The sequence below is a fragment of the Hemiscyllium ocellatum genome, chromosome 43, assembly GCF_020745735.1.
Source record: "Hemiscyllium ocellatum isolate sHemOce1 chromosome 43, sHemOce1.pat.X.cur, whole genome shotgun sequence".
In the NCBI taxonomy this organism is placed as follows: Eukaryota; Metazoa; Chordata; class Chondrichthyes; order Orectolobiformes; family Hemiscylliidae; genus Hemiscyllium; species Hemiscyllium ocellatum.
In genome coordinates, this window is record NC_083443.1 from 19,273,958 (window position 1) to 19,290,723 (window position 16,766).

Genomic DNA, 16,766 nt, shown 5'->3' on the forward strand with positions numbered 1-16,766 from the left:
TGCCTTTTCATTCTATTTATAAATCCCAGTATCCTGAAATCCTTTTAAATTATTGTCTCAACCTCACCCTGCCATTTTCAACATTGTATGTACATATGCCCCCAAGGTCTGTTGGTTCCATTGAACATAAAACAAGCTGTGAAGCATATGCATCGGGAGAGTCATGAGCAACTAAAAAGGTGCTCAAATTATAGTATAAATGCCTTTTTTGTGTGCAAGTTCCTGGAACTCCAGTCAGCTTCCCGTTGTATCTCAGATGTCTGACTAGCTTAGATCGGTTCAGGATCCAGTGTATCCAGTGACGTTATGCTTTTCCGAAAATGGATTTTGAAACTGTTTAGGTCACTAAAATCAGTGCAGTTGGTCTGAGAATGTTGCTTTCTGCTAGTTAAACGTACTCTACATAGATGCAGCTGCTCATAGATGTACCAGGAAAGAAGAAAATATTGCATTGTCTTTGGATTGAACATATGATTGCTAAGTAACAAACTAGCTCCCATACAGTAGTCCAGTAACAAAAATGGATTTAATTCTCTTTCAAGCATTTTAGCTTTTTTTTTATGAGAGATGAGTTCTGGTTGGGCAAATGGCCTGATGTTGGAAGTTTTGCTCAAAATCTTGGTACATTTGTGGGTGAAATTGAAAAGTTGCCATCCTTGAAGCCCAGAGTGGAATTACTACTCCCAGGCTTCCTCAATTATGTTTCAGTTCTTTGCATTCTGTGGTGCTGTCAGTTCATTAGAATATGTAGATGCCTGATTTTTTTTTTAATATTGTCTATTTCTCTCTCAAACTTGATTTCTAATAGTAATCCTGATTTTCTTTTCAAATATGCTGCTCCCTCTTTCCTGATTCCATCCAGAAGGTGAATGATATAAAGATCAGGGTATTCTAAAGCAAAATCATACTTGTCATGATAACCTGAAAATGATATCCTGTCATCTGAATTATGACCCATGAATGTATATCTTTTTGATTAGGACCAGGATGTTTACTTAATTGCTAACTAATTGGTTCTAGATATGAAGATAATTTATCATTAAATTAATTTCAATAATGTCAAGAAATGGTTGAAGGCACTGAATATTGCAAAGGCTATGTGCCCTGAAAACATTCCAGTAAGAGTACTGAAGACTTGTGTTCCAGATCTAGCTGTACCACTGGCCAACTGTTCCAGTGAAGTCAGCAACACTGCCGTCTATTTATCAATATGGATAATTGCCCAGGGGTGTCCTGTCCATGAAAAGCAGGAAAATCTAATCTGGCCAGTATTAGATTGCTCTTAATCGTCAGCAAAGTGGACATTTCGTAGACAGCACTATCAAGTGGCATTTATTTGACAATAACCTGTTTAGTTTTTTTTCCACAAAACATGGACAAAAATCCTCAGCTTGAGGGGAAGTGCGAGTAATCGCCCTCGAAAACAAGGCAGCATTTGACTCAAAATGATATCAAGGAACTTTATCAAAACAAGAGACAATGGAACTCAATGGGCAGCCTCAATAATGGTTGGAGTCATACCTAGCACAAAGGATGTGGTTGTAGTTTGTTGAAATCCAGTTGTCTCAGCCATATCTAAAGTGAACCTCTCCACAGAAGCATCTCAGAATGATGTACTCAATCCAACTATTGTCAACTTGCTTCTTTGATTACCTTTTTCTGCCCTGTTCTCCCCAACACTGGTCAGTATGTTCACTCAGTTGCTGAAGCAGTCCATGTCCATGTAGGCATAACATGGACCACATCAAGTCTGACAAGTGACGAGTCACATCCATGCTACATAAATTTCGAAGAGTCTGGTGCTAGAAAAGCACAGCCAATCAGGCAGCATCCAAGGAGCAGGCGAGTGGACGTTTCGATCGTGTTTTCCGGGTCCTTAAGGGGAAAGGGGAGCAGCCCGAAGTCGTGGTCCACATTGGCACCAATGACATAGGTAGGAAGAGGGATGAGGATGTTAGGCAGACTTTCAGGGAGCTAGGTTGGAAGCTCAGAGTTAGAACAAACAGAGTTGTTGTCTCTGGTTTGTTACCCGTGCCATGTGATAGAGAGTCGAGGAATAGGGAGAGAGAGCAGTTAAATGCGTGGCTACAGGGATGGTGCAGGAAGGGAGGGATTCCAGTTTCTGGATAACTGGGGTTCTTTCTGAGGAAGGTGGGACCTCTATAAACAGGATGGTCTACAACCTGAGGGGCACCAGTATCCTTGGGGGGAGGTTTGCTAGTGCTCTTTCGAGGGGGATTAAACTAACTCTGCAGAGGCATGGGAACCTAGACTGTAGCTTTAGGGTGCAAGACCTGGAGTGTAGGGAGGTTAGGAACATGGCATCAATCTCGAAGGAGGGTGCCTGTAAACCGGAAGGTGGCTTGAAGTGTGTATACTTCAATGCGAGAAGTATACGAAATAAGGTAGGTGAACTTGCAGCAGGGGTTGATACTTGGGAGTTTGATGTTGTGGCTATTACGGAGACATGGGTAGAACAGGGACAAGATTGGTTGTTGCAGGTTCCAGGGTTTAAATGTTTTAGTAGAGTCAGAGGTGGGGGTAAAAGAGGGGGAGGTGTGGCATTGCTTGTCAAAGATAGTATTACAGCAGTGGAAAGGACAATGGATGAAGACTCGCCATCTGAGGTAGTTTGGACTGAGCTTAGAAATAGGAAAGGTGAGGTCACCCTGTTAGGAGTTTTCTACAGGCCTCCTAATAGTCCTAGAGACGTAGAAGAAAGGATTGTGAGGATGATTCAGGAGAAGAGTGAAAGTAATAGGGTGATTGTTATGGGGGACTTTAACTTTCCAGATATTGACTGGGAAAGCTATGGCTCGAGTATGTTAAATGGGTCGGTGTTTGTCCAATGTGTGCAAGAGGGTTTCCTGATACAATATGTAGACAGGCCAACAAGAGGTGAGGCCATACTGGATTTGGTTCTGGATAACGAACCAGGCCAGGTGTTAGAATTGGAGGTAGGTGAGCACTTCAGGGACAGTGACCACAATTCGGTGACTTATCCCTCTCCATCACTAGAGTAAAAGTGTGCACTACAGGGCAAGAGTTATAGCTGGGGGCAGGGAAATTATGATGCGGTGTGGCATGACTTAGGATGCGTGGCTTGGAAAAGTCAGCTTCATGGGAAAGGTGCAATCGATATGTGGAGCTTGTTAAAGGAGCAACTACTGAGTGTCCTTGATAAGTATGTACCAGTCAGGCAGGGAGGAAAGGGTCGTGTGAGGGAGACGTGGTTTAATAAGGAATTGGAATCCCTTGTTAATGGGAAGAGGGCGGCCTATGTAAAGATGAGGCGTGAAGGTTCAATTGGGGCGATTGAGTGTTATAAGGTAGCCAGGAAGGATCTAAAGAGAGAGCTAAGAGCAGCAAGGAGGGGACATGAAAAGTCCTTGGTTGGTAGGATTAGGGAAAACCCAAAGGCTTTCTAAAGGTATGTCAGGAATAAAAGAATGACTAGGGTAGGAATAGGTCCAGTCAAGGATAGTAGGGGGAAGTTGCGTGTGGAGGCTAAAGAAATTGGGGAGACACTGAATGAATACTTTTCGTCAGTATTCACTCAGGAACAGGACATTATTGCCGATGTGAATATTGAGTCACAATTAATTAGAATGGATGGCTTTGAGATATGTAGGGAAGAGGTGTTGGAAATTCTGGAAAGGGTGAATATAGATAAGTCCCCTGGGCCTGATGGCATTTATCCTAGGATTCTCTGGGAAGCAACGGAGGAGATTGCAGAGCCATTGACCTTGATTTTTATGTCCTCGTTGTCTACAGGAATAGTGCCAGAAGACTAGAGGATAGCAAATGTGGTTCCCTTGTTCAAGAAGGGGAGTAGGGATAACCCTAGTAACTATAGGCCGGTGAGTCTTACCTCTGTATGGACAAAGTCTTAGAGAGAATTGTAAGGGATAGGATTTATGAACGTCTGGATAGGAATAATGTGATCAAGGATAGTCAGCATGGTTTTGTGAAGGGCAGGTCGTGTCTCACAAACCTTATTGAATTCTTTGAGAAGGTGACTAAGGAGGTGGACGAGGGTAAAGCGGTTGATGTGGTGTATATGGATTTTAGTAAGGCATTTGATAAGGTTCCCCATGGTAGGCTACTGCAAAAAATACGGAGGTATGGCATTGAGGGGGAGTTGGAGGTTTGGATGAGGAATTGGCTGGCTGGAAGAAGACAGAGGGTAGTAGTTGATGGTAAAGGTTCATCTTGGAGTGCAGTTACTAGCGGTGTTCCACAAGGATCTGTTTTGGGACCATTGCTGTTTGTCATTTTTATAAATGACATGGAGGAGGGGCTAGAAGGTTGGGTGAGCAAGTTTTGCGGATGATACGAAAGTCGGTGGAGTTGCTGACAGTGAGGAAGAATGTGGCAGGTTACAGCAGGATATAGATAAGCTGCAGAGCTGGGCAGAAAGGTGGCAAATGGAGTTCAATGTAGCTAAGTGTGAAGTGATTCACTTTGGTAAGTGTAACAAGAAGATGGAGTACTGGGCTAATGGTCGGATACTTGGTAGTGTGGATGAGCGGAGGGATCTTGGTGTCCATGTACACAGATCTCTGAAAGTTGCCACCCAGGTAAATAGTGCTGTGAAGAAGGCATATGGCGTACTGGCTTTTATTGGTAGAGGAATTGAGTTCCGGAGTCCTGAGGTCATGTTGCAGTTGTATAAGACTCTGGTGCGGCAGCATCTGGAGTATTGTGTGCAGTTTTGGTCGCCATACTATAGGAAGGATGTGGAGGCACTGGAACGGGTGCAAAAGAGGTTTACCAGGATGTTGCCTGGTATGGTAGGAAGATCGTATGAGAAAAGGCTGAAGCACTTGGGGCTGTTTTCATTGAAGAAAAGAAGGTTTAAGGGTGACTTGATAGAGGTGTACAAGATGATTCGGGGTTTAGATAGGCTTGACCATAAAAACCTTTTCCCACGTATGGAGTCAGCTATTACGAGGGGGCATAGCTTTAAATTAAGGGGTGGTAGGTATAGGACAAACGTTAGGGGTAGATTCTTTACTCAGCGAGTCATGAGTTCATGGAATGCCCTGCCAGTAACAGTGGTGGACTCTCCCTCTTTGTGGGCATTTAAACGGGCATTGGATAGGTATATGGAGGAAAGTGGGCTAGTGTAGGTTAGGTGGGCTTGGATCGGCGCAACATCGAGGGCCGAAGAGCCTGTACTGCGCTGTATTTTTCTATGTTCTGTAATGTGTTCATCAGGAATGAGGGGGTGGCCCTTTGTAGAGGGAGGAGGAGAACTTCTTCAAGGTAGGCATCCTTGAAAGAGGCTTCGTAGTAAGGTTATAATCTCTTGTAGAGGGATTATACATGGATACATAAATGCCAGGCAATGACCATCTCCAACAAGAGAGAATTTAACGCTCAATCCTTGAGACTCAATGGCATTGCCATCATTGAATTCCTCACTATCAACATAGTGAGGGCTACCATGGATGAGAGTGTGATTGGGCCAGCCGTATAAATACTGTGGCTACAAGACCACGTCAAAGGCCAGGAATCCTGCAGTAAGTCACCTACTGACTTCTCAAAGTCTGTGCCATCTAGAAGGCATAAGTCATGACAGTGATGGAATATTATCTACTTGTCTGGATGAGAGCAGTTGCAACAACAGTCAAGAAGCTTGACACCACCTAGGACAAAGCAGCCTGTTTAATTGACGCCCTATGTAACAGCTTAAACATCATTCCCTCCACCAGTGAAGTACAGTGACAGGAGTATGTACCATCTCTAAGATGCACTGCAACACTTTACCAAGACTCTTTAAACAGCACTTTCCAAATTTGCAGCATCACCCACCTGGAAGGACATGACTAGTAAATGCATGGGAACAACCCAACCTGCACACTCCCCTCCGAGCTCTTGACCATGATGACTTGGACCTTCTTTCACTGTCTCTGGGTCAAAATCCTGGAACTTCCTTCCCAATAGCACTATGGCTGTCTCTGCACGTCATAGACAGCAATGGTTCAAAAAGGAAGCACACTGTCGTCTTCTCAAAGGCAATAAAGAATGGGTAATTATTGGCCCAGCCAGTGATGCCTGAATCTCATGAATGAATTTTTAAATTGACCAGTTACTGGACAACATCAATTTGGGATATTGATGTTTTGCATTATAGTTTTGCATGCTAAATAGTAATTTGCACTACTTTGAGACAGCTTTATATTAGGAGGTGGAAAGGGGTGCCATTCTGGCTGATCATGACAACCTCTGCGTGGCAGCACAGTGGTTCAGTGGTTAGCACTGTTGCCTCACAGTGCCAGGGACCTGGGTTCGATTCCAGCCTCTGGCAACTATCAGTGTGGAGTTTGCACATTATCCCAGTGTCTGCGTGGGTTTGCTCTGGTTTCCTCCCATAGTCCAAAGATAAGCAGGTGAGGTCGATTGGTCATGCTATAAAATGCCCATAGTGTTCATGGATGTTAGGTTAGGTGCTTTAGTCAGGGTTAAACATAGGGTAGGGGAATGGGTCTGGTGGGTTACTCTTCAGAGACTCGTTGTGGACTTGTGGGGCCAAAGGGCCTGTTTCCACACTATCGGGATTCTATGACAATAACCCAAAGAAAGTTTATGCATTTACCTATTAGATACTTTCTAGGAACCTATGAAGTTACCTATTTAGCATTTTAACTCTTAAGTGAAGCAACATTTTTTTGCAAATTTACATTATGGATAACATTCATCAGTCCCCTGCCATTTTAATCATAAAGCAGTATTTAACTAAGGTTAATGTGTGAATTATCCTGTGGTGAATCAGTACTTTCCTTAATTTGTGTTATTGTTTACTACTTCATCAGGCATCCAATATTGATGAGGTTTTGAGCTATCATACCAGTTTTCTGGACAATTGTATGAAGGATTGTATGTTAACTAATACAGTGCTGCTGAAGATTTTTTCAAAACTTATGTCCGTGTGTGTCATGTTTACCAACTGTATGCAGGTAAGCCCATTCAATTCCATTGTACATATTAAGATTTTGGTGTTCTTCTGTTTTGTAGTCACATCTTCATTCTTCCTAGTGAAATCAGCTAACTGCCTACCAGTGATGCTTTGCTCTAACTGAAACCAAGAATCATTTTGTGGGGGGGGTTTGATTTCCAGTAAGAAACTTAGAAACTTGAGTTTCCCTGTTTTGCTGTGGGGTTTTTACAGCACAGTGAGCATAGTTTGGCTTGATAGGTTCCCTATTACAGTGATGCTGATAAATCTTGCCATACCGTAATAGCTTAAAATTCTTAGGCAGCTGAATAGAGTCTAGTTTTATTTTCTTTTACATTTTGGAGAGAAAAAAATTAAGCTACTGGGTAATGCTGTACAATTGGTGATACCATCTTTTGAATGAAGCATTAAACTGAGGATCTAGTCATTGCACTACTTCCAAAAAGGATGAGGGAGTTCTGGCCAGCTTCCTGCTGGAAGGTTTAACTAGCAAAACAGACTATCTGGTGGTTATCTCTGTGCTATTTGCTGTGCATCAATTGGTTGCCACATTCCTTCATTGTAATAGTGGCTTGCCATTCAAAATTACTTTAGTTAGGATGCCTTGACACAAAGAGGCTACTTATATTCAGGATTTTCTATTTATTTTACTGTCTTGTCAAGATAGATATTAGCAGTCCTGATTGACTGAATTCTAGTTTCTCTTCTGCGAGTTCCCTTGAAGTCCATGACTTAATAAGTATTTCTTTAAAAATCGTGTCAAGTTATCCAATGAATGATTATCATGATGAATTTCAACAATTGTCTGCTAAATTTGGAAATAAGTATTGATAACACAAAACTGTGGAAATTAAAACAAGAGTATCTATCACTTCCACGGAAATATAATGGATTGGGTGAATGGAAGGAGTCATTTCCTGAGTGTGGGGGATTTCAAGACTGGGGGCATATTATTAAGGTGAGAGGAGAAGGATTTAAAAAAGACAGGGGAGTTTTTTTTATACAGAGTGTGTCCCGTGTGTAATCAACTTTCGGAGGAAGTGTTGGATGTGGGTACAGTTACATTAAAAAGACATTTAGATAAGTACACCAATAAGAAATGTTTGGATGGATGTGAGCCAAGTGAAGGCAGATGGGGCTAGTTTAGTATGGGATTGTGGTCGGCATGAACTGGTTGGACCAAAGTGTCCGTTTCCATGCTGTATGACCCTATGACTCCATAACTGATCCTTTCCATATCCATGGATCCAGTTCAGGGCATCAACAAGTCAGTCAATTAAATGTTTGGTATCTCCATTCTAACAACAATATATTAGATCAGAGATAAAAATATGCATGTCATATGTCTCAATCATTGGTTAAAAGTGCAGAACAAGAGATCAAAATCAAACTTCAGTTGTCTTTCATAAATGAGAACATGTTGCAGAGGTCCATTTTAGTCCAGTTCCTAGCTAAATTACAAATTATGGCAAGCCCAGAGCCTGTAACCCAGGATTTGTTAATTGTATTTAACTTCCATTCTAAACAAGGCCATACCGTGTATGGTGCTGAGAGTGTGTAATTATATATTTGGCAGGCTGATTTGTTTTTGGTTTACTGCAGACAGTTTTGTTATTTTAAGAATTAATCACTAAGTCCCATTTAAGTAACTTGAGAAATTCAAGAATTGTCCATTGAAGCTTCAAAAGGTGTGAAGATTCAAAGGCTTCTGCAGTATTGAACAAGAGACCGGATGGAAACCACAGGGAATTACAGCAGAATTGACTTTGCTTTATGGAACAATTATACATCAGTATTGACACTGCAGTAATTTTGTTTGTTTAATTGTGATTTTTAAACTGGCTGAAAGAACCATTGTACTTGTAAATATGTCAGGAAATGGTGTGAAAACAGCTCTATCACGAGCTGAACTCACTGTGAATGGCATGAGAGATTTGGGTTTTCTGTCTTGACATTGGGAGCTACAAACAAAGGTTGCTCAGAAAGCTTCTCTGTTTTATTGAAAATGTTTGAAGGCAATTTTTAAATACCAGCAGAACCAGTAAAGAGAAAGGATCTTTACTTTCTCCCCAGAGCTGTTGACATACTGAGTTTATTCACCAAGCAGCCTCCAACTATTCAATAACCAAAGCCGTCACTGCAAGGAATGTCATTTAGGCTATTCAGCTCACAGAGCTTGCTGCACCATTCTGTATCATAGCTCATCATCTACCTCATTCCCATTTTCCTGCACCATTATCCCCTCACTCTATGATGTCACTAATATCTAGAATTATATCAACCTCCATGTTAAACTGACTGAATGACAGAGCTTCCATGGCTGTCAGAAATAGACAATTCTAATGATTCACTAACCTCTGAAAGAAATTTTTCTGAATCTGTGTTAAATGTCTTGGCCCTTTATCCTAAGACTCTGTCCCCAGATTTGAGACACCCAGTTGAGTGAACACAATCTTTGTGTCTGCTCTGTCTAGCCCTTTAATTTGTAAAAGTCAATAAGGTCGCCTCTCATTCTTCCTCAATTCTAAGGAAAGTGGACCTACATTCTCTAGTCATAGGACTTTAAAGGAATAATTGTTACTATCAAGTCATCTAATTAATTATTCTCTATGGGAATTTGAACAAATGGCTGCTATATCTTTGGAAATAACTGTTGAATCAAACAAAAAAAATCAACAAAGCTATTAAAATTAAATTCTTAAAACATGCTTCAAACTGATCTTTTCTGAATCCATGCATTCAGTTTAGGGTACCTCATAAATTGGTTTGATGAAGCTCCACTGCATTCTGTCGACGCAAGGATATTCTTCCTTGGTAAGGAGACAAAGACTATTCCATTGTGAGACTATCCACAATAGTCTCACTAATCTATATAATTGACACTGACGCCTTAACTCGTGTACTCAAACCCCCTTTCATAAATGTCACATACAGTTTGCCTTTCTAATTGCTTGTTGCACCTGCATGTTGTTTTTCAGTGATATATGACCAAGAACATTCTGATCCTTTTGGACATTAACTCTTCAGTCTCTCACTACTTATGAAATACCCTCCTACCTGTCAACTTATCCAGATAATATGTTCTTGCACACATCTCCAAAACCCCTTGAAACTTCCTTATATACTACTCACAACACATTCCAATCAGTTGCGACATCCACAAATTTGGAAATATTATTTATGATCCTGTTACCCAAATCATTGATGTACACAATGAAAAACTAGGGTCTAAGTACTGATCCTTGCAGTACCCACTAGGCTCTGGCCTGAGAGTGACTACATCCTGGCTTCAGATTTTCAATTGAACAAATATTCAAGCAAGTAACAAACGTGCAACAATCTTAAGAGATTGATCTTGCCTTTGCAAGTAAAAATTGTACTTACTTTCAATCTTCGCAACTCTATTTTGTTTGTTCAATATATTGTGTGAGTTACATGACACTATGATCTTGTGCTTTAAATTCTGTGACTTATGATCTTATCCCACTAGCTATCTGATGAAGGAGCAATGCTCCAAAAACTAGTACTTCCAAATAAACTTGTTGGACTATAACCTGATATTATGAGTTTTAACTTTGTCCACCCCAGTTCAACTCATCTGTATTTTATAGAATCATAGTATTCCTACAGTGTGTAAACAGACCATTTTGCCCAACAAATCCACACCGACCCTCCGAAGAGCAATCCACCTAGACCCATTCCCCTACCCTATTATTCTGCATTTACTCTTGACTAATGCACTTAACCTACGCACCCCTAAACATTATGGGCAATTTAACATCGCCAGTTCATCTAACCTGCACATCTTTGGATTGTGGGCGGAAACCGGAGCACCCAGAGGAAACCCACAGAGATATGGGGAGAATGTGCAAACCCCACACAGACAGTCACCGAGGGTGGAGTCAAATCCAGGTCTCTGGTGCTGTGAGGCAGCAGTACTAACCACTGAGCCACCGTTCTGCCCTATTTTAGCTTATAACTTTATTATTTTTTACTTGCAGCAATTGTGGGTAATAAGATAACCTTTTATCTTGTTTAAAGCATAAAGCTGTACTGCTGGTTATTTCTAAATTGGAACATTCAAACTGCAAAGGAATAGAAATGAGGTATTAAAAACTCATAGTTCATGCACCACTTTACTAATCTGCATATTGTGATCGTGACAGTGGGAATAGAATTATTGTGTTCTCCTACTTCATTATCTATGTTTAATTTAGGATTATCCGAACTACTGGAGTTTTACATTTCCTCACTTTATTCTCAGAGGTTTACTCAAAGCATAAGGATTGATAGTGAGATGTCACGCTTGACATTGGAACATGGAACAATGAAGGGTCCACCAACACCATTTGAACGAACTGAAGAGATGGAAAAGAAGAGGCTCACCAAAAAGGCAAATATTTGGTCTAATACCGTTTTTTAATCTTGACAGTCCGCTGACCATAGCATGTTGACAACACCTATTTTGAATTAAAAATACGGTAATCTTGTAAAATTCAGCTTTTTGTAGATTATTGCAGTGGTTTGAAAACAACACAGCTCCTTTGTCCTTGGAAACTGCTATTTAAATCCATCCCATCTTGACTGAAACGGTTCTTCGTCAAATTAATTTGGCAACCACAACCCTGTTTGTTTGTAACAATGAACCACCAGCAGTTTTGTAGGAATTGGCAAAATCAGGGGCTGAATGTTGGGGAAAATAGAAATATTCACACTGATGCACTAGATATGTTGATGTAAGTCTGGGATTGGGGTACATGCTGAAAAGGCATGAGGGAGTGCTTGCTGCAATGGGAACAAAAATTAGATACGCTTTTATTAACTAAAATGGAATTTTAATACATGACATGATGTAATTTCTAATTTCTCTGACTTGTTTGTCGTCAGTTGCTTCATAACTCACTTATAAACCAAACAATGCTTTATTGTACATTAAGTGCTTGTTGTCCAGCCACATTATTGAAGTTTGGCTATTTTCACAGTTTGTAGCAGAGCATGTAGATGCACTGCATTCGACCTCTGGATTTGAGGGTGCAATCAACACATTTGACAACAATTTCTCTTCCAATCTGCTTGACCTGCTGGACAGATTAAGCATTTCAAGTACAAATGACTGCGAGCATAGTATGATCAACATAATATACAGGTAGGTCTGTAGATTGGTTTAGTTTCCAAATACAGTATTTGAAAATTATATATTACTGTTGATGCTGAATTAATTTATTGTTTGATTATTTTGCATAAAAAAAGCCAGTCTTAATAAGTGTCTCTTTAGCTATCTTTAGTTTTTAATTTCTGAAAAGTCATCTAAGTTTTTATTTTGTAAACTTAATAGTTTCTTCCTAATAGCTTAAAATTGATACAATCCTGGAAAGTGATAGCACAGAAACTGGTCATTTTCCCTGATTATTTTTCCATATCAAGTATATGTGTAATCCCAATCCTCTGTTCAATCCATTATTTTCTTATGAGTTTTAAAGAGAAAGTGTAATTCTATTTAAGACAAACAATGATTTTATCAGTGAATTTATATTCTAATACCTCTTTGGGAAGTAATATTTTCCGAATAGCTCCTTTAATTACTCAAACCTTTGTCTTCCGCTTGTGTGTCTCAGACCTATGTCAGAACCTCATGAGTGTGTAGGCTGCAAGAAACATTTCTAATATTCTTTGTCTGCCAATCTGTCTTTTTCTGTTGATCTTCAGTTCTAATGATGTCCACTGAATTTAGCTGAAAATGTGTTGCTGGAAAAGCGCAGGTCAGGCAGCATCCAAGGAGCAGGAGAGTTGACATTTCGGGCATGAGCCCTTCCTGCTCCTTGGATGCTGCCTAACCTACTGCACTTTTCCAGCAACACATTTTCAGCTCTGATCTCCAACATCTGCAGTCCTCACTTTCTCCACTGAATATACCCAAGATTAGTCTGCAAAAAGCTTCCTATTGGAGAGGACTAATGTTAATGTTCCAGGGAAGAGCAGTTAGATATAACTCAACCTCTTCTATTGTCAGAATCATATTAGTCAATTGTAACTATAATTCATCTGCAACATGAACAAGAGAGATTTTGAAAGTGCAAGGCTTTTTAGCATCTAAAGAGAGACACACCTGATATTTCCTTGGAGCATTCTTAATTGGCTTCATAACAGTGTGAGAAGATCAGTAATATACCTGGTCACACCGGAGTTACTTCAGCCAATCTGGAGAGCCCTGAAGAAAATTCCAATAACTTATTCTGCTCGTAGGTACTGGCTTAATATCTGCAAGTGAAACCAATGATTGAGAAGCCAGGGTTAGTAAATTGGGAAAATCATGTTGACTCTTCAAAGTAAATAGGAGTGTATTCTGGAGACCTGAAGGATAAATTAGTAACACACATCTTCGATTTTATACTTTTGAGATATGCCATTTAAATTACCAGGCTTTGCTTCCTATTTACCTCAAGGGTGTGATTGCTTTTTAATCGAGTAGAAGGAAGGCATGAGAGGTACTGTAGGCATCTCCTTATTTATAATTTAGGCGGTGCATCAAAGTGCTGACATAAAAGAGGCTGTTGTAACAAGGCCAGCAGTTTACTTTCCACACTTGTAATGTCCTGCCATCTAGTGGCAGAATTAAAAATGAATAAGCTTAACATTTAGTGATGAGCAATTTGGGACTATGAACCTGTGAAATTCAGGCACTAGCATGTCATTGCAGAGTTAGTGCCACTTTGAGCTAATTCCTTCATAATTATATTTCAATACTGATCATAACGACCTGAGTGGATTTTGTGCAGGATTGAGAAGAATTTCTCGTAATCGGGCTTGCAATTCAGAGCTTTCTTTTTATTCCCCTTATTATCTAAATAGTAAAATTATCTGAAATCACTCTTGTGTTTGTCCATTGCAGGTTAGATTTTAATGGATTCTACACCGAACGCCTTGAACACATGGCTGCAGAAAGGAGCAAACCGCAGGGTCCACAAGGATTTGTTGCAAGAGCAGCTTTAGCTGCTCAGTAAATTACTGGAAATGGCTTATAGATTCACCTTCATAATGATCAATAGCTGCAAGACACAATCAATATTTTGGTGTGTAATAACTGAGGCTGCTAGAAATTCATACTTGGCCATATAAGTTATCATATATGGAATTAGATTATTTTGAAGCTTTTGTGAATAAAATTCCATTTGTTAATACTACGTTAGTTTGCAACTAGCTGTCAGAAAGAAAAGTAAAATAGAGTTATTTCTATATTCAGTATTTCTGAACTTGAAAGGACTGGTATGAATTCCAATTCCTGAGGAAATTTGTAACAAATAAAGCCTTTTCTTTCTCTTCAGCCCCTCCACGTGACTATGTTGGCATTCTCAGTGAGTGCTGTGTAGTGGGGAAATAGGAAGCAAAAGAGGGACAAAAATCAGCCAAGCAGAAGTCAAACTGTCCCTGCAGTGCAATAGAGGCTGAGCCTGGCTGTGCTGTGATCCCATCTGTTGGCATTGGCTGTACCGTTGGCTGGTATTTGCTGAAGAGATTAATGAGAGAGGATTGAAACGGAAAGAGGGGAATCAGAGTAATGTTTTGAAATTTTTAAGTGTTCCATTGAGTGCAGGAATGTGTAAATGGGGTGGTATGTTTTCTTTTCAAAAGCTGAGAATTTCAGATTTTTTTTAAAGTCATAGTGCCTTCAATCATTTCACTTTACACCCTGCACTTCAATTTGTTTATTTTTAGTATATCTAAGTCTGTAATAAATTTTTCAATATGAAACACATCTAAATTGTAGAATTGTGCTTTATCTTAAATTCTTTGAGTGAAATGTGTAGACTCTAAGGAACTTAATTGAAATATTTGGACAGTCAGATAAAGGAAGCTTTTTCTCATTTATATAGACTGGATTCAAGCCCAGGTATAAACTTTGATTGGAGGTTTGTGTTCCCCAGTTCAATTTATGCAAATCCTGTGAAATTCTACCTATTTTCATGCTGTTACTGTTGTTAACATGCATTTTGTTCATTTGTTCAAAATCTGCGTTTAACAAGAGGTCTACAGTGGAATCCAAAGGAAAGGCAGCAGCTGCTAGCCACCTCGTTGTTTGCCATTACATTGACTTTTTCTCTCCCATCTAATGAAAGGGAGCAATCATATTCCAAGAACTTGCCTCCTATGAAGTCTTGACCTGTTTTTGAGAATATTTGTTTTATTTCTTTATTTATGGGATGGTAGCATCACTGGCTCGGCCAGTATTTATTGTCCATCCCGAATTGGCCAAAGGGTAGTTAGGAGTCAACCACATTGCTGTGGATCTGAAGTCACATGTAGACCAGACCAGGTAAGAATGGCTGATTTCCTTCCCTAAAGGGCATTAATGAACCAGATAGAGGTCTTTTTTGGGCATTTGATAATGGTTTCAGGGTCATCATTAATGAGTTTTGAGAAGATTTGTAGCTCCGTTTGGATGTATGTCTGCTTGCTGAGGTGGAAGGTTCATTTCCAGACGTTTCATCACCCTAATGGTAACATCTTCATTGGGCCTCAGGCTAGTTGGTGTTCATGTATCCTGATGACTAGTTTTCTGCCTGTTTGTCCAATGTAGTGTTTGTTACAGTCTGTGCATGGTATTTTGTAAATGACATTAGTTTTGCTTGCTGTCTGTAACAATGTCATTTACAAAATACCATGCACAGACTGTGACAAACAGGCAGAAAACTAGCCACCAGGATACATGAACACCAACTAGCCGCAAAATGACATGACCCACTCTCACTAGTATCCTTACATACAGATAAGGAAGGACACCACTTTGACTGGGACAACACATCTATCCTAGGACAAGCCAAAGACACACACAAGAATTCCTAGAAGCATGGCATTTCCAACCAGAACTCTTTCAACAAATACATCGAGTTAGACCCCATCTACCACCCCTTGAGAAAAAGCACAGGAAGTGACTTCATCACAAACCCAAAGAAACCCAAATATATAAATAGAAGCAGGAATTATCAGCAGTGCTGAGGCCCACTGAAGATGTTACCTAATAGGGTGACGAAACATCTGGAAATGAACCTTCCAGCTCAGCGAGCAAACCTACATCCAGATTTTTTTATTGAATTAAAATTCTGCCATCTGTTATTTGATCCCAGAACATTTCCTGGGTTTCTGGATTAATAATCTTGTGATAATACCATTAGGCCATAACCTACCCTAGGTTTTAGCACCATTGAATGTAACCTGTCCTGATTCCTCACTAAATTTTTTGTGATTTGCTTTCAATTTCTTTTTAAGACATTAGACTTATAACAACAATCATGAATGAAAAGTCATTTGAATGACAGCAGAAATGCCTTGTTTAAAAGTCATATCCATAAGCCTCCTCAGCATTGCCCTAAAAAGCAAACTGACATTTATTTCACTAGCATTAAAATTTGAATAGTGCTTTCTTCACTGAGTGAAATTTTATTCTATTGATTTATGTAGCCTTACATTGGTCACCCTTCTGTAGCTCTTTGATTTTTAAGGTTTCTAATCCTTGTTTTCACAATCCTCCATGGTCTCACCCTTGTATCTCTAAGTTCCTACAGCCCTGCAGCTATTCAAGATCTTTGTCTAGCTTGTCTACTCTAGTGTACATCTCATTGACATCACTGCACCATTGACAGCTATGCCTTCAGCTGCTAGATGCTATGAGTGAAGTTCCCTCCTTAAACCTCTCCACCTGCCTTCATTTTGTATATTCCTTAAAACCTACTATTTTTAGCCAAGCTTTTGATCATCTTTGATATCTCCTAATCTGACTAAGTGCCAAACTTTGTTTGAAAGTGTCGCC

General features: G+C 39.9%; 1 protein-coding gene across 2 annotated transcripts in view; it reads left to right on the forward strand.

The window, feature by feature from the left end:
• tubgcp2 (tubulin gamma complex component 2) overlaps positions 1 to 14,714 on the forward strand; it is a 54,570-nt gene extending 39,856 nt beyond the window's left edge. For both annotated transcript variants that reach the window (XM_060853995.1, XM_060853996.1), the window contains exons 15-18: positions 6,819 to 6,962; positions 11,226 to 11,354; positions 11,944 to 12,107; positions 13,851 to 14,714. In XM_060853995.1, the coding sequence (XP_060709978.1) occupies positions 6,819 to 6,962; positions 11,226 to 11,354; positions 11,944 to 12,107; positions 13,851 to 13,962 (549 nt within the window). In that variant the 3' untranslated portion in view covers positions 13,963 to 14,714. The remainder of the gene's footprint in view (positions 1 to 6,818; positions 6,963 to 11,225; positions 11,355 to 11,943; positions 12,108 to 13,850) is intronic.
• The last annotated feature ends 2,052 nt before the right edge of the window (positions 14,715 to 16,766 follow it).